The 17,500-nt window shown below is 39.8% G+C and overlaps 1 protein-coding gene across 1 annotated transcript in view; it reads right to left on the minus strand.

The window, feature by feature from the left end:
* Positions 1 to 6,148: 6,148 nt before the first annotated feature.
* Positions 6,149 to 17,500, minus strand: part of LOC137973607 (splicing regulatory glutamine/lysine-rich protein 1-like) — a 25,485-nt gene continuing 14,133 nt past the window's right edge. Inside the window, exons 7-15 of the mRNA XM_068820452.1 lie at positions 14,547 to 14,633; positions 14,189 to 14,319; positions 13,170 to 13,224; positions 11,498 to 11,569; positions 10,596 to 10,670; positions 9,778 to 9,852; positions 8,053 to 8,532; positions 7,187 to 7,284; positions 6,149 to 6,526 (exon numbers count right to left, since the gene is read on the minus strand). Coding sequence (XP_068676553.1) covers positions 6,216 to 6,526; positions 7,187 to 7,284; positions 8,053 to 8,532; positions 9,778 to 9,852; positions 10,596 to 10,670; positions 11,498 to 11,569; positions 13,170 to 13,224; positions 14,189 to 14,319; positions 14,547 to 14,633 — 1,384 coding nt within the window. The 3' untranslated portion in view covers positions 6,149 to 6,215. The remainder of the gene's footprint in view (positions 6,527 to 7,186; positions 7,285 to 8,052; positions 8,533 to 9,777; positions 9,853 to 10,595; positions 10,671 to 11,497; positions 11,570 to 13,169; positions 13,225 to 14,188; positions 14,320 to 14,546; positions 14,634 to 17,500) is intronic.

The following is a 17,500-nucleotide window of genomic DNA, read 5'->3' on the forward strand; positions in this document are numbered from 1 at the left end:
ACGTACAAGACGTACTTTCTGCAAACTTTCACAGCTGATGTCCAGTAAAGACAATTGTGCAATGTCAACACGGTATGAAATAATTTCTGTTTTCTCTCCCCTCAAAATGTGACTTATAGTATTATTTATGGCTTTTGACTGTTTAGTTTTGAAACCCCACGCTATTTATTTGCTCAGGAATGCAGACAGAGTTTGATGAAGTAAGAAATAAGAACTAGAGAATGACCAATCCCTTGTTCTTGGTGAGGAGTCCCTTGATCTTGCCTGGAATTGTCTCCTTTATAATTCTTTAATAGTTTGGCGATACAAAATACTACAAGTATTGACAGGAGAACCCTTTGCTGGAAATACTTCCCTCATGGAAGGGTTTATACCTCAAGTTACAATAAGTAAGAATTAAACATCTAATGAAATCTTAAATATATAGAAAACTGGGAATTATGTACAATAATAAACTAGAAATAAAATTAATTATTAAACTAGTAAGAAAGATAAATTAAGAGAATAGAAATATCCTTCTGGTGTAGATAGAAGTTTAACAGATCCTTGAATTATTTTAAAGATTCACTTTTTTAAAATGTAGAGGCAAAGAGTTCCATGATTTCGTTACTCAAAAGAAATAAGGAAATTTTAAAATATTAGTTCTTTCATATCTAATTTTGAACTGGTATTTATCTTGTCTGAGATTATATTTAGAACTGTCAACTGTTACATGATAATAAGTCCATAAAGTCTCCTTGAGGCCAAGGAAAAATGATTCACGTTATGAAGTCTCTCTCCATAACCTTCACAAAAATGTTAACCTTAAGCCGAAACACTATCATTTAGATAATGTTTAGGCCTAAGGTTAGCATTTGTGAAGGTTTGGGTTCTTTCATCAGCTATAGTACGCTTCACCCCCTACCCCCACCTCTGGAATAGTCAAGCCGGCTCCAGGGGAATTTGAACCCATGACCTCAGCGTCCGAGGGGGGGGGGGGGGGGGGTTCCATATGGGAGTCCCCCCAGGCCTCAGCAACGCTGGTCGTAGTTGGGAGCAGGTCAGTTTTTGTTCCTGTGAAGGAGCCATAGTTACTAAAACAAGGAATGACCTACAATGAGCTGCGATGGCCTACTTAAATGACTTACAATCAAAGAGAAAGACAAAAGAGGATCAGGGTGAAGAATTTGGTGAGCGGGAAAAAAATCCATTGTGCGTTGTCACGCAACGCTTTTAGTCCATTGCATGACAGCCCAAATGACGACAGCAATTACGCACATGGCTTTGAAGGCAGAAACAACTGCGAAAAGACCCTTGCTTGGTTTTCCATTGTTTTAAAGCTAAAATGAAAATGTACAAATATCAAGGCCTTGCTTGGCAACGGTAAAATCTTAATTAGAGCAGGAAAAAATAGAGATTATCCCTGGTTTTCCTAACCTGTTTAAGACATTTAACCCGAAACCATACCCTGTGTAAGACAATAATGGATATCGAAACTCTTTCTTATTTAATCCATTGGCAATCACAAAACTATTTACAGCTCGATCAACAGAGTAACGAGTAACGTAGTTTACATTAAGTACTGAACGCCTTTTTTAGGGTTTAGTAAAGGGCTATCATAACACTAGTAATATAGTCCAAGAAAAGATATCCAGTTTAATTAAGACAAAAATTGATAAATCGATACCCTGATTAAGACAAAAAATTATAAATTCGATACCCAGTTTAAGACAAAAATCCCGAAAACATACCCTGGCTGGCCGCACATCCCCATTAAGTACCCCCCCCCCCAACCCGGGATTGTAGGTCATTGTAGATCATTGTAGGTCATTGAAGATCACTGTACGTCATTGTAACTCTTTGTAGGTCATTGTAGATCATTGTAGGTCATTGTAGCTCATTGTAGATCATTGTAGGTCATTGTAGGTCATTGTAGGTCATTCCTACATTCCCTACGGTAATTTTTTTTATTTCAAAGTACTGCAACTCAACTTATCAAATTTAACGGTAACACAATAACAATAGAAATGTAAGTGAAACCCTTGCACACTTCGTAACTCGAACAACAATGTAATTAAATTTCAACGTGTTTTGCAATAATATTGAGAGTTGTGAAAGTAAGTACTGATGCAATTTTTGAACGGCCGTAATTTTCATAGGAACGTGCAATAATTAAGGCCCCCTCCACACTTATCCGTTTTCGTTTGAAAACGCAACTTTTTCTTTACGGATACGGTTTCCGTCCACACGTATCGTGGAACTTTTTGAAAACGCCATTTTCACGTGTACGTATGGACGGACAAAATCGATTCATCGTATACGTGTGGACGGGCGAAACGAAAACGCTACGTGTGGACGCGAATACATTTGATAACGGAGAAAAAAAGTTGCGTTAAATCAAACGAATACGGATAAGTGTGGACGGGAACTAAGTTGGATAAAATCAATGCCATGTACAAACTCAGTTTGAAACATGTCACGGGGAATCAAATTCTTTGGCATGATACATGAAAGTTGTTTCACTTGTAGAATTTTTATCTTGCAAGATACAGCCATGAATTATACAGTGGAACCCCGTTTATACGGTCATCAACGAGCCTGAAAATATTGGCCGTATTAACGGGGTGGCCGGGGTGGTCAACCGTTCACTTGAGCCTCGATACGGTGAGAGAAAATAAGTGAACGGTTGACCAGCCGTGTCAAAATTCGCTGTAAGAGAGCCTCGAAGGGACGTATACAAAACATGGACCACCCCTATGAACCCGGTCAATGGACCCCTTCATGGACTCGGTCCATGGGCTACCCCTGTGGACCACCCCTCATTTTGCAAAGTTACAAGAACAAAGATCTTTAGACGAAAGAGGGAGGTGATCTTCACATTTATCTGGACAATTTAAGCAATTGTCTCTAATTATAAACACCTCAAAAATTCAGGTGGCTTTAACGGGATTCCAACCCATGACCTCTGCGATGCCGGTTGAACGAACGCTCTGCCTTCTGAGCTTTGAAGCCACTCAGTTGGGAGTTGCAGGTTAATTTGTTGGGCTCATTTGTTCCGGTGAAGGATTCGATGAATGTAATGAACTTATATTTGAAACGCGGTTTATAGACGAAGCCCTTTGGAGCCACCAATAGGTGGTTTAAGTGTCTATAACAGGATACTGCTTAAATCGATTTATTTTTAGATTGAATTTCCCGCTAATGAGACTCCTGCAGGAGCCCGATGACCAATCACAAGAAACTAACTTGACGTCATAGCGTCACCAAACCGCAATTGTCTTTTTGCAGAAAAATTAGTCTAAAAATAGATAGTACATGGGCTCCTGGTCTGTAAAAATACCGTGACGTAGACTTAGTATGAGAGTTGTTCGCTCCTAGTCATGGACTCCTGCGTAAATTTTCCAGATAAGTGCCTGGATCACTTCTCTCTTTCGTCTAAAGAATTTTCTGCTTGTAAAACGTATTGAGTTTACAAAATGAGGGATGGTCCACAGGGGTAGTCCATGGACCGGGTCCATGAAGGGCTCCATGGACCTGGTCCACAGGGGTGGTCCATGGACCTGGGGTCTATGTTTTGTATACGTCCGCCTCAAAGGATTTTGAAAATTTGAATATTTTTCTCTGTTTCTAAGAAATGGATGCTCGCTGGACCTTGAAACTTGGTCACAGAGAAGTAAATTTATCCGTGTGGCCATCGCCGGAGTTTGAGCGTGACTGATGCCGGAAAAGTTTGATTTTATCGGCGAGATGTGTGGTAAGCTAGAAATAAGTTGCCAGCCTTTCCTTTATTCATGTTCATTTAGGTAGTCTGTATAGATCGTAGTCTATACAGATGTTAAATGCCGTGACATAGATCGTTGTCATGGGCTCCAGCTTAAATTGTCCAGATAAGTGCAAGTATCGCTTCTCTCTTTCGTCTGTGGTATTCTCTACTGGTAACTTTACAAAATAAGGGGTGGTCCACAGGGGTGGTCCATGGATCGGGTCCACAGGGGTGGTCCATGTTTTGTATACGTCCAATTTGAGTCAAATATTCCTGGATAAAATATTCCCACGGTCACAATTTCACGTCAGAATCATTTGACAAAGATTGAACGTTTCACCTCAACACACCATCAACGCAATAGCAGTCCCGCGAGCAACGTCAGGCAGTGAATATTGCAACAAAACAGCGTTCGAAGGCGGTGCTTTATTACCAAAGTGGCAACGGCTTCGACCGTTGATAACAAACTGACCCTTACCGGGGCGGCGGACCGTGATTCTCATACAAATCCTTATATTTTTGTTGGCCATGCTCACACTGAAATCAACGTCATTTTCACGTAATGCCCGAAACGGTAAAATAAGCACCAAAACGCACAAGAATACACCAGAGGTGAGTCAGTTTTATTCATTTTACTGAATGAACGTTAAATTGAGCGTTTTTTTAGGCTTCATAATCGACGGGTATTTTAGTTCCCATACAAAGTCTTATAACGAATTAAAATTCTCAACGGCTGCCTGTAACCCAATACCGCTTGCACTCAAAGGTCATCTTCCCACTAGTAATTATTACACGCTCTCTAGTGACGCGAACTTGGGCTGCCTATGCAGTAACGAGGTGACCGTATTACCGAAGTGGCCGTAAGGCGGGGTTCCACCGCAATTATCTATTAATTTATTCGTGGAATACAGGACCGGTTTAATTACGCAGCAAAAATGTGGCACTTCCAGGAGCGAGTGGTATCAAGATATCAATGCTAAAAAAGAATACAGGATAATGGAAGGGAACAAAAGGAATGAAAAGAAGGAAGGGATGTGGAAAAAAATTGGGGAGGGAATATGAAAGCTAAAGCTAAAGGACGGAGCGGAGGGAATGAAACAGAAGAAAAATATACTGGGGAAAAAACGAGAGAACGCAATGGTTTTCTTGATGACTACGATCAAATTCCACTTAAGGAGCTGATACTGTGCAATTTTTCGTGCAACTTGTCTTCCAACAAACGTTCTCTCATTACGAAACAAGTTTTGCGGGTGTTAACACTGAGCAACGTTTCAGGCAACTTGTCTTATTTCGATGATCACGTGAGGTAACGGAAAATTTTCATTGGTTTGTGCCGCAAACCGTTGTGACACAAGTTGCAGGACAGATGTTACACTGCGCAATGCTTAAAAACTCATTGCAACTGTTGCGAAAAGTAGAACTCAATTCTACTTTCCGCAACGGTTTCTGCAACTGGTCTCGCAATGATTCGTGCAACTTGTCTTTGCAATGGTGTTGCGAGACAAGTTGCATGACGTGCATTAAACACGATCAACCTTTAGTTGTAAAGAAAATCATTGTTATAGCGGTCACCAATAACACGCGACCTATCGCCTTCAAAAGAGTCTGATAAAGTTGCGTTTTGCTGGACGTCAATCAAAGAAAAGCGGTTAAGATTTTGAATCCTTACACGTTTCCAAGGCGACTAGGCAAGAAACTGAGAATTTTACTTAGTTGAGAGAATTTAAAAGTTGTATAAATTAAGTTCCGAGGAAAGTCATGCAAAAAGAAAAGGACACTTTTAAATTAAACAAATTAAATTTCTCTACACGCGCTAGACTTACAGGCATCGCTGATTTTGCAAATTATCACGTGCAACAATTTGAAAACTTTCATTTAAAAATACGATACCCTTTCTTTTAGATAAACTGGCTTGGAAATCAGTTTTAATAAAAATTACCAGCTGTCAGCAGATAACACTTTTAACGGCTTTTTTGGATTGACGTCCACCAATAGGCAACCGTACCCGACTCAAAAGAGTCGGGTACAGTTGCCTATTGGTGGACGTCAATCCACGATAGGTGGATAGGTCGCGTGTTATTGGTAACCGCTGTAAAACAACAATTACGTGGTTACGTAACTTTCAAAAGATACTGCATCTTTCAGAAACATGGGAACCTTTAATCAACGGTTTCGTTTTGTTCTGCCTTCGCCATCGGGTATCACAGGAATTGGCAGACTTGTTGTGGGCCGTTCCAAAAACAAGACCACTGGTTTGGTTTCTCGTGCTCCGATGATCCCTAAAAGGGCGGTAAATAACACTTTGCTAAAACCTACCATGATGAACTACAACAACTGTCCATGCTTTTCGAATATCACTGGTGTACGGGGCAACCCAAATCACCAAACAACACTGTTAAGCACACATTTTCTGCTCAAAATTTCAAGGTTTACTTTAAATGTGAATTCGTAAGTAAAAGTTCCACTCAAAATCTCAGTGACTGTCGCTATCATAATCCTCAGCACTGACAGGTTTCTTTTTGTAGCTCCGTGATTTTTTCTTTGATCTTCTGTCTTCTCGGTCATCTCGATCGCTTCTATCTTCCCTGTGTCTTTCATCTCGTTCCTCCCGTTGCTCACCGCCGTGTTTTTCTTCGTCAGACATGTCCTCGTCAATGTCGTCGTCCTCTGTATACTTTTTCTTTTTTTTCTTACTCCTTTCGTAATCTGAGTCTCCACTATCCTCCAGTTCTGCGCTACCATGTCGTTTACTCTTCTTCGTTTTCTCTCTTTCTTCATCGCTCTCTGTCGACAAAACAGATGATCACTTAACCATACATCTTCAATAAGCGACAAAACGATGTTGAGACACTTGGCCCTTTTGGACCAATCCCCCCCCCTCCCCCTTAATCTGTCCATCTAACCTCCTTCCCCTAACAATGTTGGTTTCTCTGACTGCCAAAAATTACTTTTTTCGTTATCAACATTGAGTTGGGAGGAGGTGGAAATCTAACGTAATTTTTCATACGTAATTTTTCATACACCTTATTCCAAAAATATTCTTTTGTTTTTATTCAAATAAGCCCTTGATGCCTCGTTCTTAAGCTTAAAATTCAAAAGAATATTTTATCTTGAACGAGGCAACAAGGGCCAATTTGTATCCGCATAAATCAGCGGCCATTTTGGAATAAGGTGTATAATAGGCCACTTCGGAAAATACCATAATAATCTTTGTTTGTCGCCCCAAATTTTGCATAAGCATTGTTTCCAGTTTCTCTTGGGACTTACAATGGTCCCGAGAGAAAACAAAAACAATGCTTATGCAAAATTTGGGGGGACAAACAAAGATTATTATGGTGTTTTCCGAAGTGGCCTATAGCAATCAATGCTTTAGTCTGCGAAGCGATTTTCATTTTCCAGCCCAAAACATCCGCTTTGTTGCATGCAAATTATCAACTTGATTACCTGGAAAGTTTCTTTCTTTGTCGCTTTCTTCATCCGCGCTCTGTGAGCTGCTGTACTTTTTCTCTCTGGCTTTCCTTTCCTTTTTTCTCTTATGATGTCTACGGATAAACATGGGACAAAAAAAGAAGGATTCTAAATGCTGAAGACAATTTATTAGTTTACAATAGATTTACTGGCTTTCAAATTAACATTATTATTGTTGTTATTAATACTATTATGTTATTTCTTTGTTTATTTTGTACATAACTTTACTTAGTTGGTTAGGTGAGTGTACGCCTGTTGTTGCGAAAGAACCTTCCCTGGCGTTTAAATCCCTTAGGTTTGCTATTTGCTGCTACAAAAGAACTACTCGTTCCTCATCCGACGAAAGCAAGAACCCTCACTTCCCCCTTGCCCGGTTTAGTCTACCAGAATGACGAATAGCTGGCACAAAAGATTCTTTACACTTCTGAGATGACTAAGCGAGCCTTGAGTCTCGCAAGAAAAAACGAATTCGTTCTGTTCTTCCGATTAAGTCTGGCAACACGGTCTGTTGTTTTGGAGCCAATCCTTAAGACTGCGAGGATTGCTTTGCACACAAGATTGAACATACGTGTTTCAAGTACTGCAATTCGTTATCAGCGATTTGCTATTTTGTCACTTTCGAATACCTCGATTCCAAACATTGCAGTTTGACTTCGTTTTAGAGGACTTTTCCAACCACTTGCAAGATATCAAGAGGTTCGGTCTGAGGCGAGTAACACACTACTAACAGCATAGCGAGTGCGGTTAGTTACAGTTAGGCCGAGTAGAAAAGATGCTCTTTTTTAAGCATTGCGAGGATCTACAAGTATTAACAGGAAATTCCTTGGTGCTCATCAACTCACCTTTTAGGTGATGGTGACAATGATGCACTCCTTGATCTTGCTCTGCCTCGGTCTCGCTCTTTTTCACGCTCCTGTTCCCTTTGTCGTTTTCTTTCTCGTTCCTCTTCCCTTTGCCTCTCCTTTTCTCTTTCGCGTTTCTCTCGTTCCCTTTCCCTTTCCCTTTCCCTTTCTCTTTCTCTTTCCTTTTCTTTTTGTTTTTCCTTCTCCCTTTTTCTTTCGCGTTCTTTTTCTTTTTCCAATTCCTTTTCTTTGGCTCTGTCTTTATCCTTAGATCTCCTTTTCTCTGTTTCTGTCCTCTCTTCCGATTTCTCTCTGTTCTTCTCTTTTTCTCCGTCTTTATCCTCCGAAGTATCCTTGGCTGGTTTCCTTTCTTTCGACGGAGACCTCTCCGGTGAAACGGACTTTTTTCTTTCTTTGGACCTGTCACGTGATCGAGACTTTCGCTCCCTTGACCTTGAACGCCGAGGTCTCCTCCTTTCCCTGTCGAGCAAATCAATTAATTAGAGAGGAATTCAGTGAGTTTCGAATTCCAAGAGTCGTATTGCAGTTATTTGCCAACTTCACCTTATCTCGTGAAAAAGTCAGTTTAGATTGGCTAACAATTATTTGCTTGCCTAATCGCATGGCCTAGATAACAACATGATACCACAGCTGTGGGAGATTGAAGACGACCTCCATATGTACCCACTGCATTTCATTTAAATCTGCCTGAATCGCTCGATATCATGCAATTGAACAAAAGTAAAGCAGTAGTGGCATGGCAACTCCGAAAATGACCTTATTTTTGCGGCCAAAGAGTCGGTTTAACCATCTTGATTATTTCAGTAGTGAGCTGTAGAACAGCAAGAAGGAAATGTCAAGTCTAATGTTTCAACAATCTGTAGTCCAGACACGAATTCAATTCCCAATTTTAGTAATAAGGCAGCCTCAAAACAATTTCAAGAGACGCTCTTTTGGAACAACATATGAAACACCGGTTATGGCGTAAGATTATTTTTACGTACGCCACATTCCTGATCCTTTATTTTGTCTTCAAACGCGTTTATCTCAAAACGAACTCGGTGACCTCCGCCTTTATATTGATGGAAGGTAATCAGCTGGCTAAGATAGAAACTCTCAGCAAAATTCTTTGCGGTGACTGTTGAGGCAGCTCTAAATCTGTTCAAGAGAATATTATGTTTGCTTGTGCGGAGAGTTTCAACTAAACCTGGTTCTCACTTTCCAGCAATAAAAATGACGGTGATACAGTTCGTTTTGGAGTCGTACTTATTTAAAGGCAAAATATTGGGTGGATTTAAATTGGCTCTCTCGTTGCTATGGTGACCCATTAAGTCACCATAACGATCGCGTCTTCTATAAATACCTTAACATAGCTGTTTGGCGGTACAGTATTGAAGAGTTAATCCTTCTTACAGGTAAAGTTTCTTGAAAGTGTTGAAACTGATTTGAAGCACGGAAAGTCTAGCCTGCGTAGCAAGTGTTCCTGTTTGACAGAAGAGCTTCGAAACGATTTTCCGCAAGCTGGCCGCGCGGAAGCCCCAACTTCCGCGCGGCCAGTTTGCGGAAAATCGTTTCGAAGCTCCTCTGTCGAACAGGAACACTTGCTACGCAGGCTACGGAAAGTCAAAAACGGACAATAGGGGAGTGGACTTGTAGCTGGTTGTAAAATGCTAATTCAAGGTTATTCATTTCTGTAGTAGACCATCTTTATCCATTTCACTATACCTGCTCCGAGATCGTCGATAATTCCTATGCCTTGAAGATGAGCGAGATCTACGTCGCCTGTCCCTAAATCTGTCTCTGAAACAAAAAGAAACTATGTTGCCCAAACTAAACTCCTTGACACAAAGACTTGAATTTTTCGAAGTTTTGGACAATAACTCAAAAAGAAGGCCAAAACGGCCTGCTTCCCTACACCGCCACACCCAACAAGATGAAGCTCGGAAAGAGGTGCAAATAACCCATCATATCTCTACAACTGAAAATCTTCCAGGAGGGGAAGCCTAAAACATAACAGCAGCTTCATGAAATAGGGTTTCTTTTAGGTGTAGATGAACAGGTTGGAATCGTGCGAGCAATTTCGTCCAGGATTGTAGTTAAAACCTGGGCTAATTCTTTACTAGACGTAACAATCAAGTAACCAGAACCTAACCTCATCTAACTCCAACCAGAAAGTCAAAACCGCAACCTACCTTTCCGTGTTCATTTTCATATTTTATCCAATTCCATTTCCTTATACTATGTTTTCCATTTCCTCTAATGCACCAAATTACTTTTTTTTCACGAGAAAAGAAAGCATCCCATACATGTCCAATAAACCGACATAATGAGATTGTAATGAGATTCCTGGTACGTCAAAATAGACATCACAAAGTGTCACAAAGTGTCCCGCTCTTTATGTCTCGCAAAACTGTTAATATTTTTTAAGGATTAAGGTTGGGAGACACTTTGTGATGTCTATTATGAAATGCCATGAATCTCATTATGTCGGTGTATTGGACAACCCTCCATACAGCAGCCCAACAAGTTTAACATTAACTGACCTGGAAGGCGAGCGTGAGCGTGACCGCCTTTTTCTCCGAGAACCTGACATGGAGCGAGATCTGCGTTTTGCTGACCTATGCAAATATACGAATTCCAGTTATTAAAACTTGATATTACGACAAGTTCTGTCACGTGTCGTGAGCCTTGCAAGAATTCACGCACGTCTTCCGTGTCCTGATTTTTTTCTTTCTTTTGCTGTGTTTTTGGAGATTAGCCAAAGACAAATACCTTACTGATCCCCTGGAGATTACACAAGTTGCCTTACAAATATAGCGCAACATTTCTGATTTGCTCGCATACATCTTCTGGTACTTAGTGCTTGCTGACCGCATTTAATTTATGTCACAATTCATCCGTTTTATCCGTCGCTTGTTTTGTTTGAATCAGTGAATTTAGAATCGCTGGAAGAATTTAATGCAATGAATGCTGAATACTTCGTCTAAAGAGCAAGAGGAATGTATTAAATTTTCAAGAAATCAATGAAAAAATGCCATAAAGGACATTAAGGTGCATACGTGCAGTGAATACGTGCAGTGAACAGAGGGACAGGTTTTTTCACTTTAGTATGATTGCGTCAATAGATTTGATGGAGCGGTTTTCAATTGAGTGTCCAAAGTAATTAGCGAATTGCTTTGGTTTTGCATTTACTTCACTCAGTGATTGGTTCAAGGTTCTCGCGCCATTTTTCAACCAATCAGAAGTGAAACCAAAACCAATCGTGGCTCGCGCTTGCACATTTTCCCGCGCTTTGTTTCGGCTACGTGTAATTACTTCGAGTTTTGATTAGTCTACTGGATTGTCTCCGTCCTTTCTGATTGGCCAAAGTAATTACTTTGGTTTTGGTTTTACGACACTCAATTGAAACTCGCACTATACCAAATTTACTAAAATTAATACTGACCTGGAAGGTGAGCGAGTGCGTGACCGCCTTTTGCGAGAACCTGACCTTGAACGAGATTTGCGTCTTCTGGACCTGCCAATCATTGAACTTCAGTTATTTAACAATGAGCAGTTATGACATTTTCAGCCATATGCTTTTGTGCACTTTGTACTAAAGAGATGAATGTGTTAGGAGTTCTGATTTGGAGTAATTTCCCTGGATGTGTTTATTGCAGTCGGCCAAAGACGTATCAAAAAAAACGCTCATGGCGCTTCACAATAAGTATAAGAAAATTAATTAAAAACTAATTTTAAAATGAACACAATAACTGTCAATAAATATAGAAAATAAATATGTTTTTAGATTCTTTTCAAATAAAGGCAGTGTTCCAACATTTCTGACGTGGATAGGCAGACCATTCCACAATTTTGGTGCACAGACTGAGAATGCTCTATCTCCATGTTTTTGTTCTTGATGTTGGTGTTGCTAGGAGTCCAAGAGAACTTGATGGCAACACTCGAGATGATTTTCTCTCCTGCAATAGTTCAGAGACATGCCCAGGGCACAGTCCATGACGAGCTTTGTAGACAAGGAGTAAAATTTTGAAAACAACGGGATACGAAACCGGAAGCCAGTGAAGTTGCTGTAACAAAGGGGTGATGTGATCGTACTTGGATGAACTAGTGACTAGTCGAGCAGCTGTGTTTTGAACCCTTTGCATTCTGTTAACTTGAAATTTATTCATGCACCTTGCAATGTGCTCTTCCTCGCTCATTCCAGTTTAACAGGTATAGGATTACACATATGGCTAATTACCACGGTTTTGCTTTCACGACATCAAGATAATATTGTAAATACAAACTGCTCATACACGCGCAGAACCATTCCAGTAACAACTACAAACTTGGACAGATGAAATGGAAAAATGAGACCACCCCTTACCCCAAAATCAATGATGGGAAAATGGGGCGTAATGGCCTTCGCACGGCTTTCGCACGGCTTCATTTCTGCAATTTGATTGGCAGCGAGAAGTGCAGTTTTTCGGTAACAGTGCAGAAAAAAGGTAACTGGATGCAAAAATAGGTAACAAAGTAAGCATTCTGATTGGTCAATGAAAAAAGAAGTTCGCAGATAGCCAATCAAATGCGAGCACTGGATGGCGCAAGCTGAATTGACAAAATGGCGGACAGATTTGGCAAGAACGCGAGGATGGCAATGTTTTCATTGAAAGTTTGAAGGAATCTGCAAAACAAAGACTACAACGGAAAGCACAAACAAGTGGATAATGAAAGCTTCGAGCTGATCGCCCTTTTTTCTCATGCAATTTGGAATAAATGAGCACTTGTAAAATTTTCAAAGACCACAAGTTGCACTCGCTCTGCGGGCTAGTGCAATTTTGTTAGCCTTTGAAAATTTTACTCGAAATCATGTGATTAGCTATACAAATAAATTATGGCTGCTGCACGGTCACCTGTGCGAAAACACTCTATGAAGACAACTTCTTCGCAAAATGCTTGCCTGCCAATTAAAACCCTCGAAGAGGAAGAAGCTCCGGGATTTCAGTGCGGCGGCTTAGTGAATTGTCACACGTAGTAAAACGATATGTCATGCTCCCTAAAAACATGCCGGCACTGCAAGCTACTGGCTGGCGAAGCAACTCTAAAGGAACTGCTTCAACCAGTCCATACTTTACCTTGATGTGGATCTTTGTCGTGACCTCGACCGGGAGCGGGATCTTGACCTGTCCGCTGAAAAAAAAACTAGAATAAGTGGCATAGAGAGCTTCTTAATAAAACTGCATATAAAAACTTTTATATGCAATTTTAGTACGAATTTCTCTTTCAATCTGAAAGGTACGTGACATACCTTCCAGATTGACTTGTTTTGTTTTACACATGAAGTGAATGCCTTATCATCATCGTGCAACATTTTCAGACTTGCTCACAAGCTCCTTCTTATTGCTGGAAGCGTTTATTCTCGGTTTTCACATGACGTCACGACCGCCATGTTGGTGCCCCTAAACAAAGAAAAGGCGGCCATGTTGGTGCCCCGACCAAATCCTCCGGGAATTTAACTCTATTATTATGCAAACGCTTCCTTTTGTTTTCGTTGAAAAACATGGCTGTTGATCACGTGAGTGAAAACCAGCAATTTGCTTTGAATAGGCCATTTCCGAGTTCACGTCTGCCTCCTCTTCAAAGCGAGTCTAAGTGCGAAGTTTTTGTTATGGTAAATAGTTCTACTTTCCATATGAATGAAAACTTATTTACATAAGAAAAACTTTGCACTTAGACTCACTTTCAAGAGGAGGGACATGAATTCGGAAAAGGCTTATTACAATGCACCCATTTAATTAGTGTCGTTTGTTCGCGGTCTCACAGCACTCAATATTCGACAAACTTCGAGTAATCCAATGACGCCTAAACACTTCATCTGAAGGGCTCGTTGTATTTCAACATCACAAAACAAAACAGGTCGTAAAAAACGTTTTCCCGTCAATTTGTGACCAAGTTTTGCATAAAATAACAGTTTCACGCTATTCCTACATAGTGCAAGAAGTAGATTGCAATAACCCTACATTGTACACTTTAATTACTGTAAGTCGTTTGCATGTACATGTAGATTCAAGTTACTTCCGGTAATTGCAAAACCACTAGATAATCCCTACCTTCCCAAAATAAAAAAAAAACGTTTTACAGAAAAAAGTCATACCTGGATCAATTTCATCTTCAATGATGGACGAGGCTTCTTTCACACGTCGCATGGCTTTATCAACATCTTTTCTGTCCTTGTCTGATGATTTTGATGACGGCTTAACAATAGCATTTTTGGAATGGTTGACTCTGGAAAATGATAAGTACAGTTTGTCAATGCACTTTGAAAAATGTGAACCAGAAACACTCTTTTTTTTGTTCATGCTCGTCACGGTAAAGCATAGCACGGTTAGATGCAAAGAAAAATATAAAGGGATCAATCAACATTAATTTTTTCTACACTTGTTCCTTTCTTGATATTCACTTTACCACTGTTTTGTGCATACAGTACATTGTATACTGAAAAGAATCCTTACTTGAGAGGTCTGCCACCAAAAATTGCTCCATTGTACTGCAAGGCGGTATTCACTGCACTGGGCTCAGAAAACTCCACAAAAGCAAACCTTGCAAAAAAAATAATAATAATTTAGCATCAACAACAACTTTACTCATGTTGCTTTTCTTGTACACAAAACCTCCAACAAGAATTTTACAATGGTTAAAAGCCTTAAGATGTCCTTTTACAGATCCTGTATCAGGGACCTCAGTACATAATAACAGTTGTGGAAAGTGTGCGATGTGCTAGCCAGGGTATAAGAGATATAAAAAATCCAATACATGGGCAGTATAAAATATTGACAAACATGGAAGCTTATATTAGCTTGCAGGAAGTACATGTACTATGATGAGATCAAGTGAAGTGTACTTTACAGCAAAGCAGGCACAACTTAAAACCAATAATTATTGATGCGTTTCCCCTCTCCTCAAAAACCAACAAATGTTTGATTTGATTTGCATTAACTTGTTGATTTCAGTTTACAGTGTCTCTGCAATTAGTTCTCCAAGGCTAGAATATTGGAAACTTCAACAAAATTCCTTTTGTTTTCCTTTTCCTTTCTGGAGCAGGGCAGCATCACAAAGCCAGGGAGGCTTACATCCATTCCATTCCTTCTGACAACGCGTTTTTTTCCAATTAAGTAAGGAAAAAACACCTTTTCCTGCTTTCTTGACTTGATTAGATTTTTTGGTTTCTTAACAAAGCATTTTCAACTTTGCCATTGCTTTAGGGGTAGGCAGGTACAATGACTTCCTACAAATAGGTGGCAGCAAATTCCTTGAACTATTGAGATGTAAATGGAATGTAATTTTCTGATTAAGGTTATTCCCTGGTTTTGCATTGCGCAACCCTACTGCGCATAATTTCTTGTGTCATTGGTGTGCGCTACTGCGCACATTGAGAAAATGGCGGATTTTCATTGATGCCGAATATAATCCATCAAGGAATGGCTATTTTCTCTTGAAAGAGTACAGTGACCCCCATTTTTTATTTCATAATGATATTTGCTGAGAACGCTGTCTTCATGGAGTAGTGAAAAAATCAGCAGAAATCTATGGCCAGTGTTTTATCATCTCCTTGACATGTTACAACAGAGTGCAGAGTTTCATTGGAAATGACAAATTCTATTACTAAGGAATCACCCCAACTTATTAAAATTCCCACACACTAACGCGATTCATTCCTGGCCAATACACAGTGTATCTGGCCTTTCAAAGGGAACTTTAGCTTTCTGTGTGTGCTCCTTCAATCTTTTGGTGCAGACTTATGGGAATGATACAGAGCTGTCCTTGGAAAATTAAATCAGCTTGCTATAACTGAGAAATACAGATAGCAGGTATCAGCCGGGCAAGTATGTCTTATCGTGTATACTTGCCCAGACAAATTTTGAATTGCCTGGGCAAAAATGCAGAAGTATAGAAAATGGTTGATAAAATTACTTGAGCATTCATGTTTCGTTTTACACTCTTGTCAGAAATTACAAATTTAGACTCTGGAATATTATGTTATTTGCACCGTGGGAACCCAGTTTACAGTGGTCCATATCTGCCACGGCAAAATGTACTTGAATGTAGCTTACAAGGTTATGATTCCTGTCTAGTGTCTTCCTTTTATACATGTATGCTATCAAGATTTCGTGTTTTTCCAGTTCTTAAACAGCAGGTTCTGCTGCACTTGTTTTCCTTTTTGCTGGAGGTGGCAAAACACCTTGTAACTAACGCCACATTATCAGCTGAGACCACGAGTCACCGTTTGCTCTTTGCTAAACAACTTGCTAACAACCATACCAGTGGTGAGATACATCAGATTGAGCCTGCAATTGTTTCATGGAAAATACCATGTGGTCAACGATGGTGCCAAAATTGAGATTTCCTTGCTGAGAAAAGCTGCATGTTTATTCCTTATTTCCTGGGAGTTTCCAGTAAATGAAAAGAGATCAGAACGAAAGTACATTGTATATTATAACATTTGATAGCATTCGCGAAAAGATATTTACAACACCGGACGACCTTTGGAGTTTTTACACTCATCCAGGCGGGGTTTTAGTCGTGTAGGATGTCTGGATGAGCTCAAAGCATGTCCTTTACTTGCTTTCCGTTTGGAAATTATTCTTTTTGATCCTCAGGGAGTATTGCATGTTTTTGCTATTCGGAAATTCTCTACAAAACTCACAGAACATTTTGTTTTCCTTTCAGTCAAACCTCACCCATTTGTATTTATCCTTACAGTGAGCCTTGTCCTTGTTTCTGTTTCGACATACTTTTTCTCACGTTATAACTCACCAAAGAAAAATAGATACGATTACAATCAGACCTTCAGAGGGGGAAAAAGTCTTACATGAAGTACTTACCTTCAAAATGAAAATCCGCCATATTGATGTCCACAGTGCGCTTCGTTTCAAGTAGAACCCAGACTTTTATTCGGTAAGAGAATGCCTAGCACTTTTTGATTGTTTGTTTTTGAAACAATTGCTTTTTGCCAATTCTTCGTTTGTTTCGAGGCTTTTAGCACTTTTTGGCACGAAAAAAATACATATATTTCTCAGAGTGATTACTTTACTCGTCCAGAGGACTAGTTGGGAAGAAAATTACCCATTTTCAGAATTTTTTACTTTGGACTACCATTAAGTTCGAGCACTGCAAACCACATAAAATTAGTAAAATGTCAAGAAGAACATGAACTTTTTTTAAGTGTCAAGTGTATTTAGTGCTGTGGTACTAATTGGGGACATTGTATGGAAACAAATGAAATCAAGACATATCAAATCATAGGTTGATTTTTGAGGAGGGAAAACCAGAGTTCCCACTCCCTTTGGAAAAACCTCTCGAAGCAGAATAGAGAACCAACAAACTCAACCCACATAAATATTATGACGCCAAATCTGGGAATCAAACTCGGGTCACATCAGTGAGAGGCGAGTGCTCTCACTGGTCA

This window comes from Montipora foliosa, chromosome 10 (genome assembly GCF_036669935.1).
Source record: "Montipora foliosa isolate CH-2021 chromosome 10, ASM3666993v2, whole genome shotgun sequence".
Classification (NCBI taxonomy): Eukaryota; Metazoa; Cnidaria; class Anthozoa; order Scleractinia; family Acroporidae; genus Montipora; species Montipora foliosa.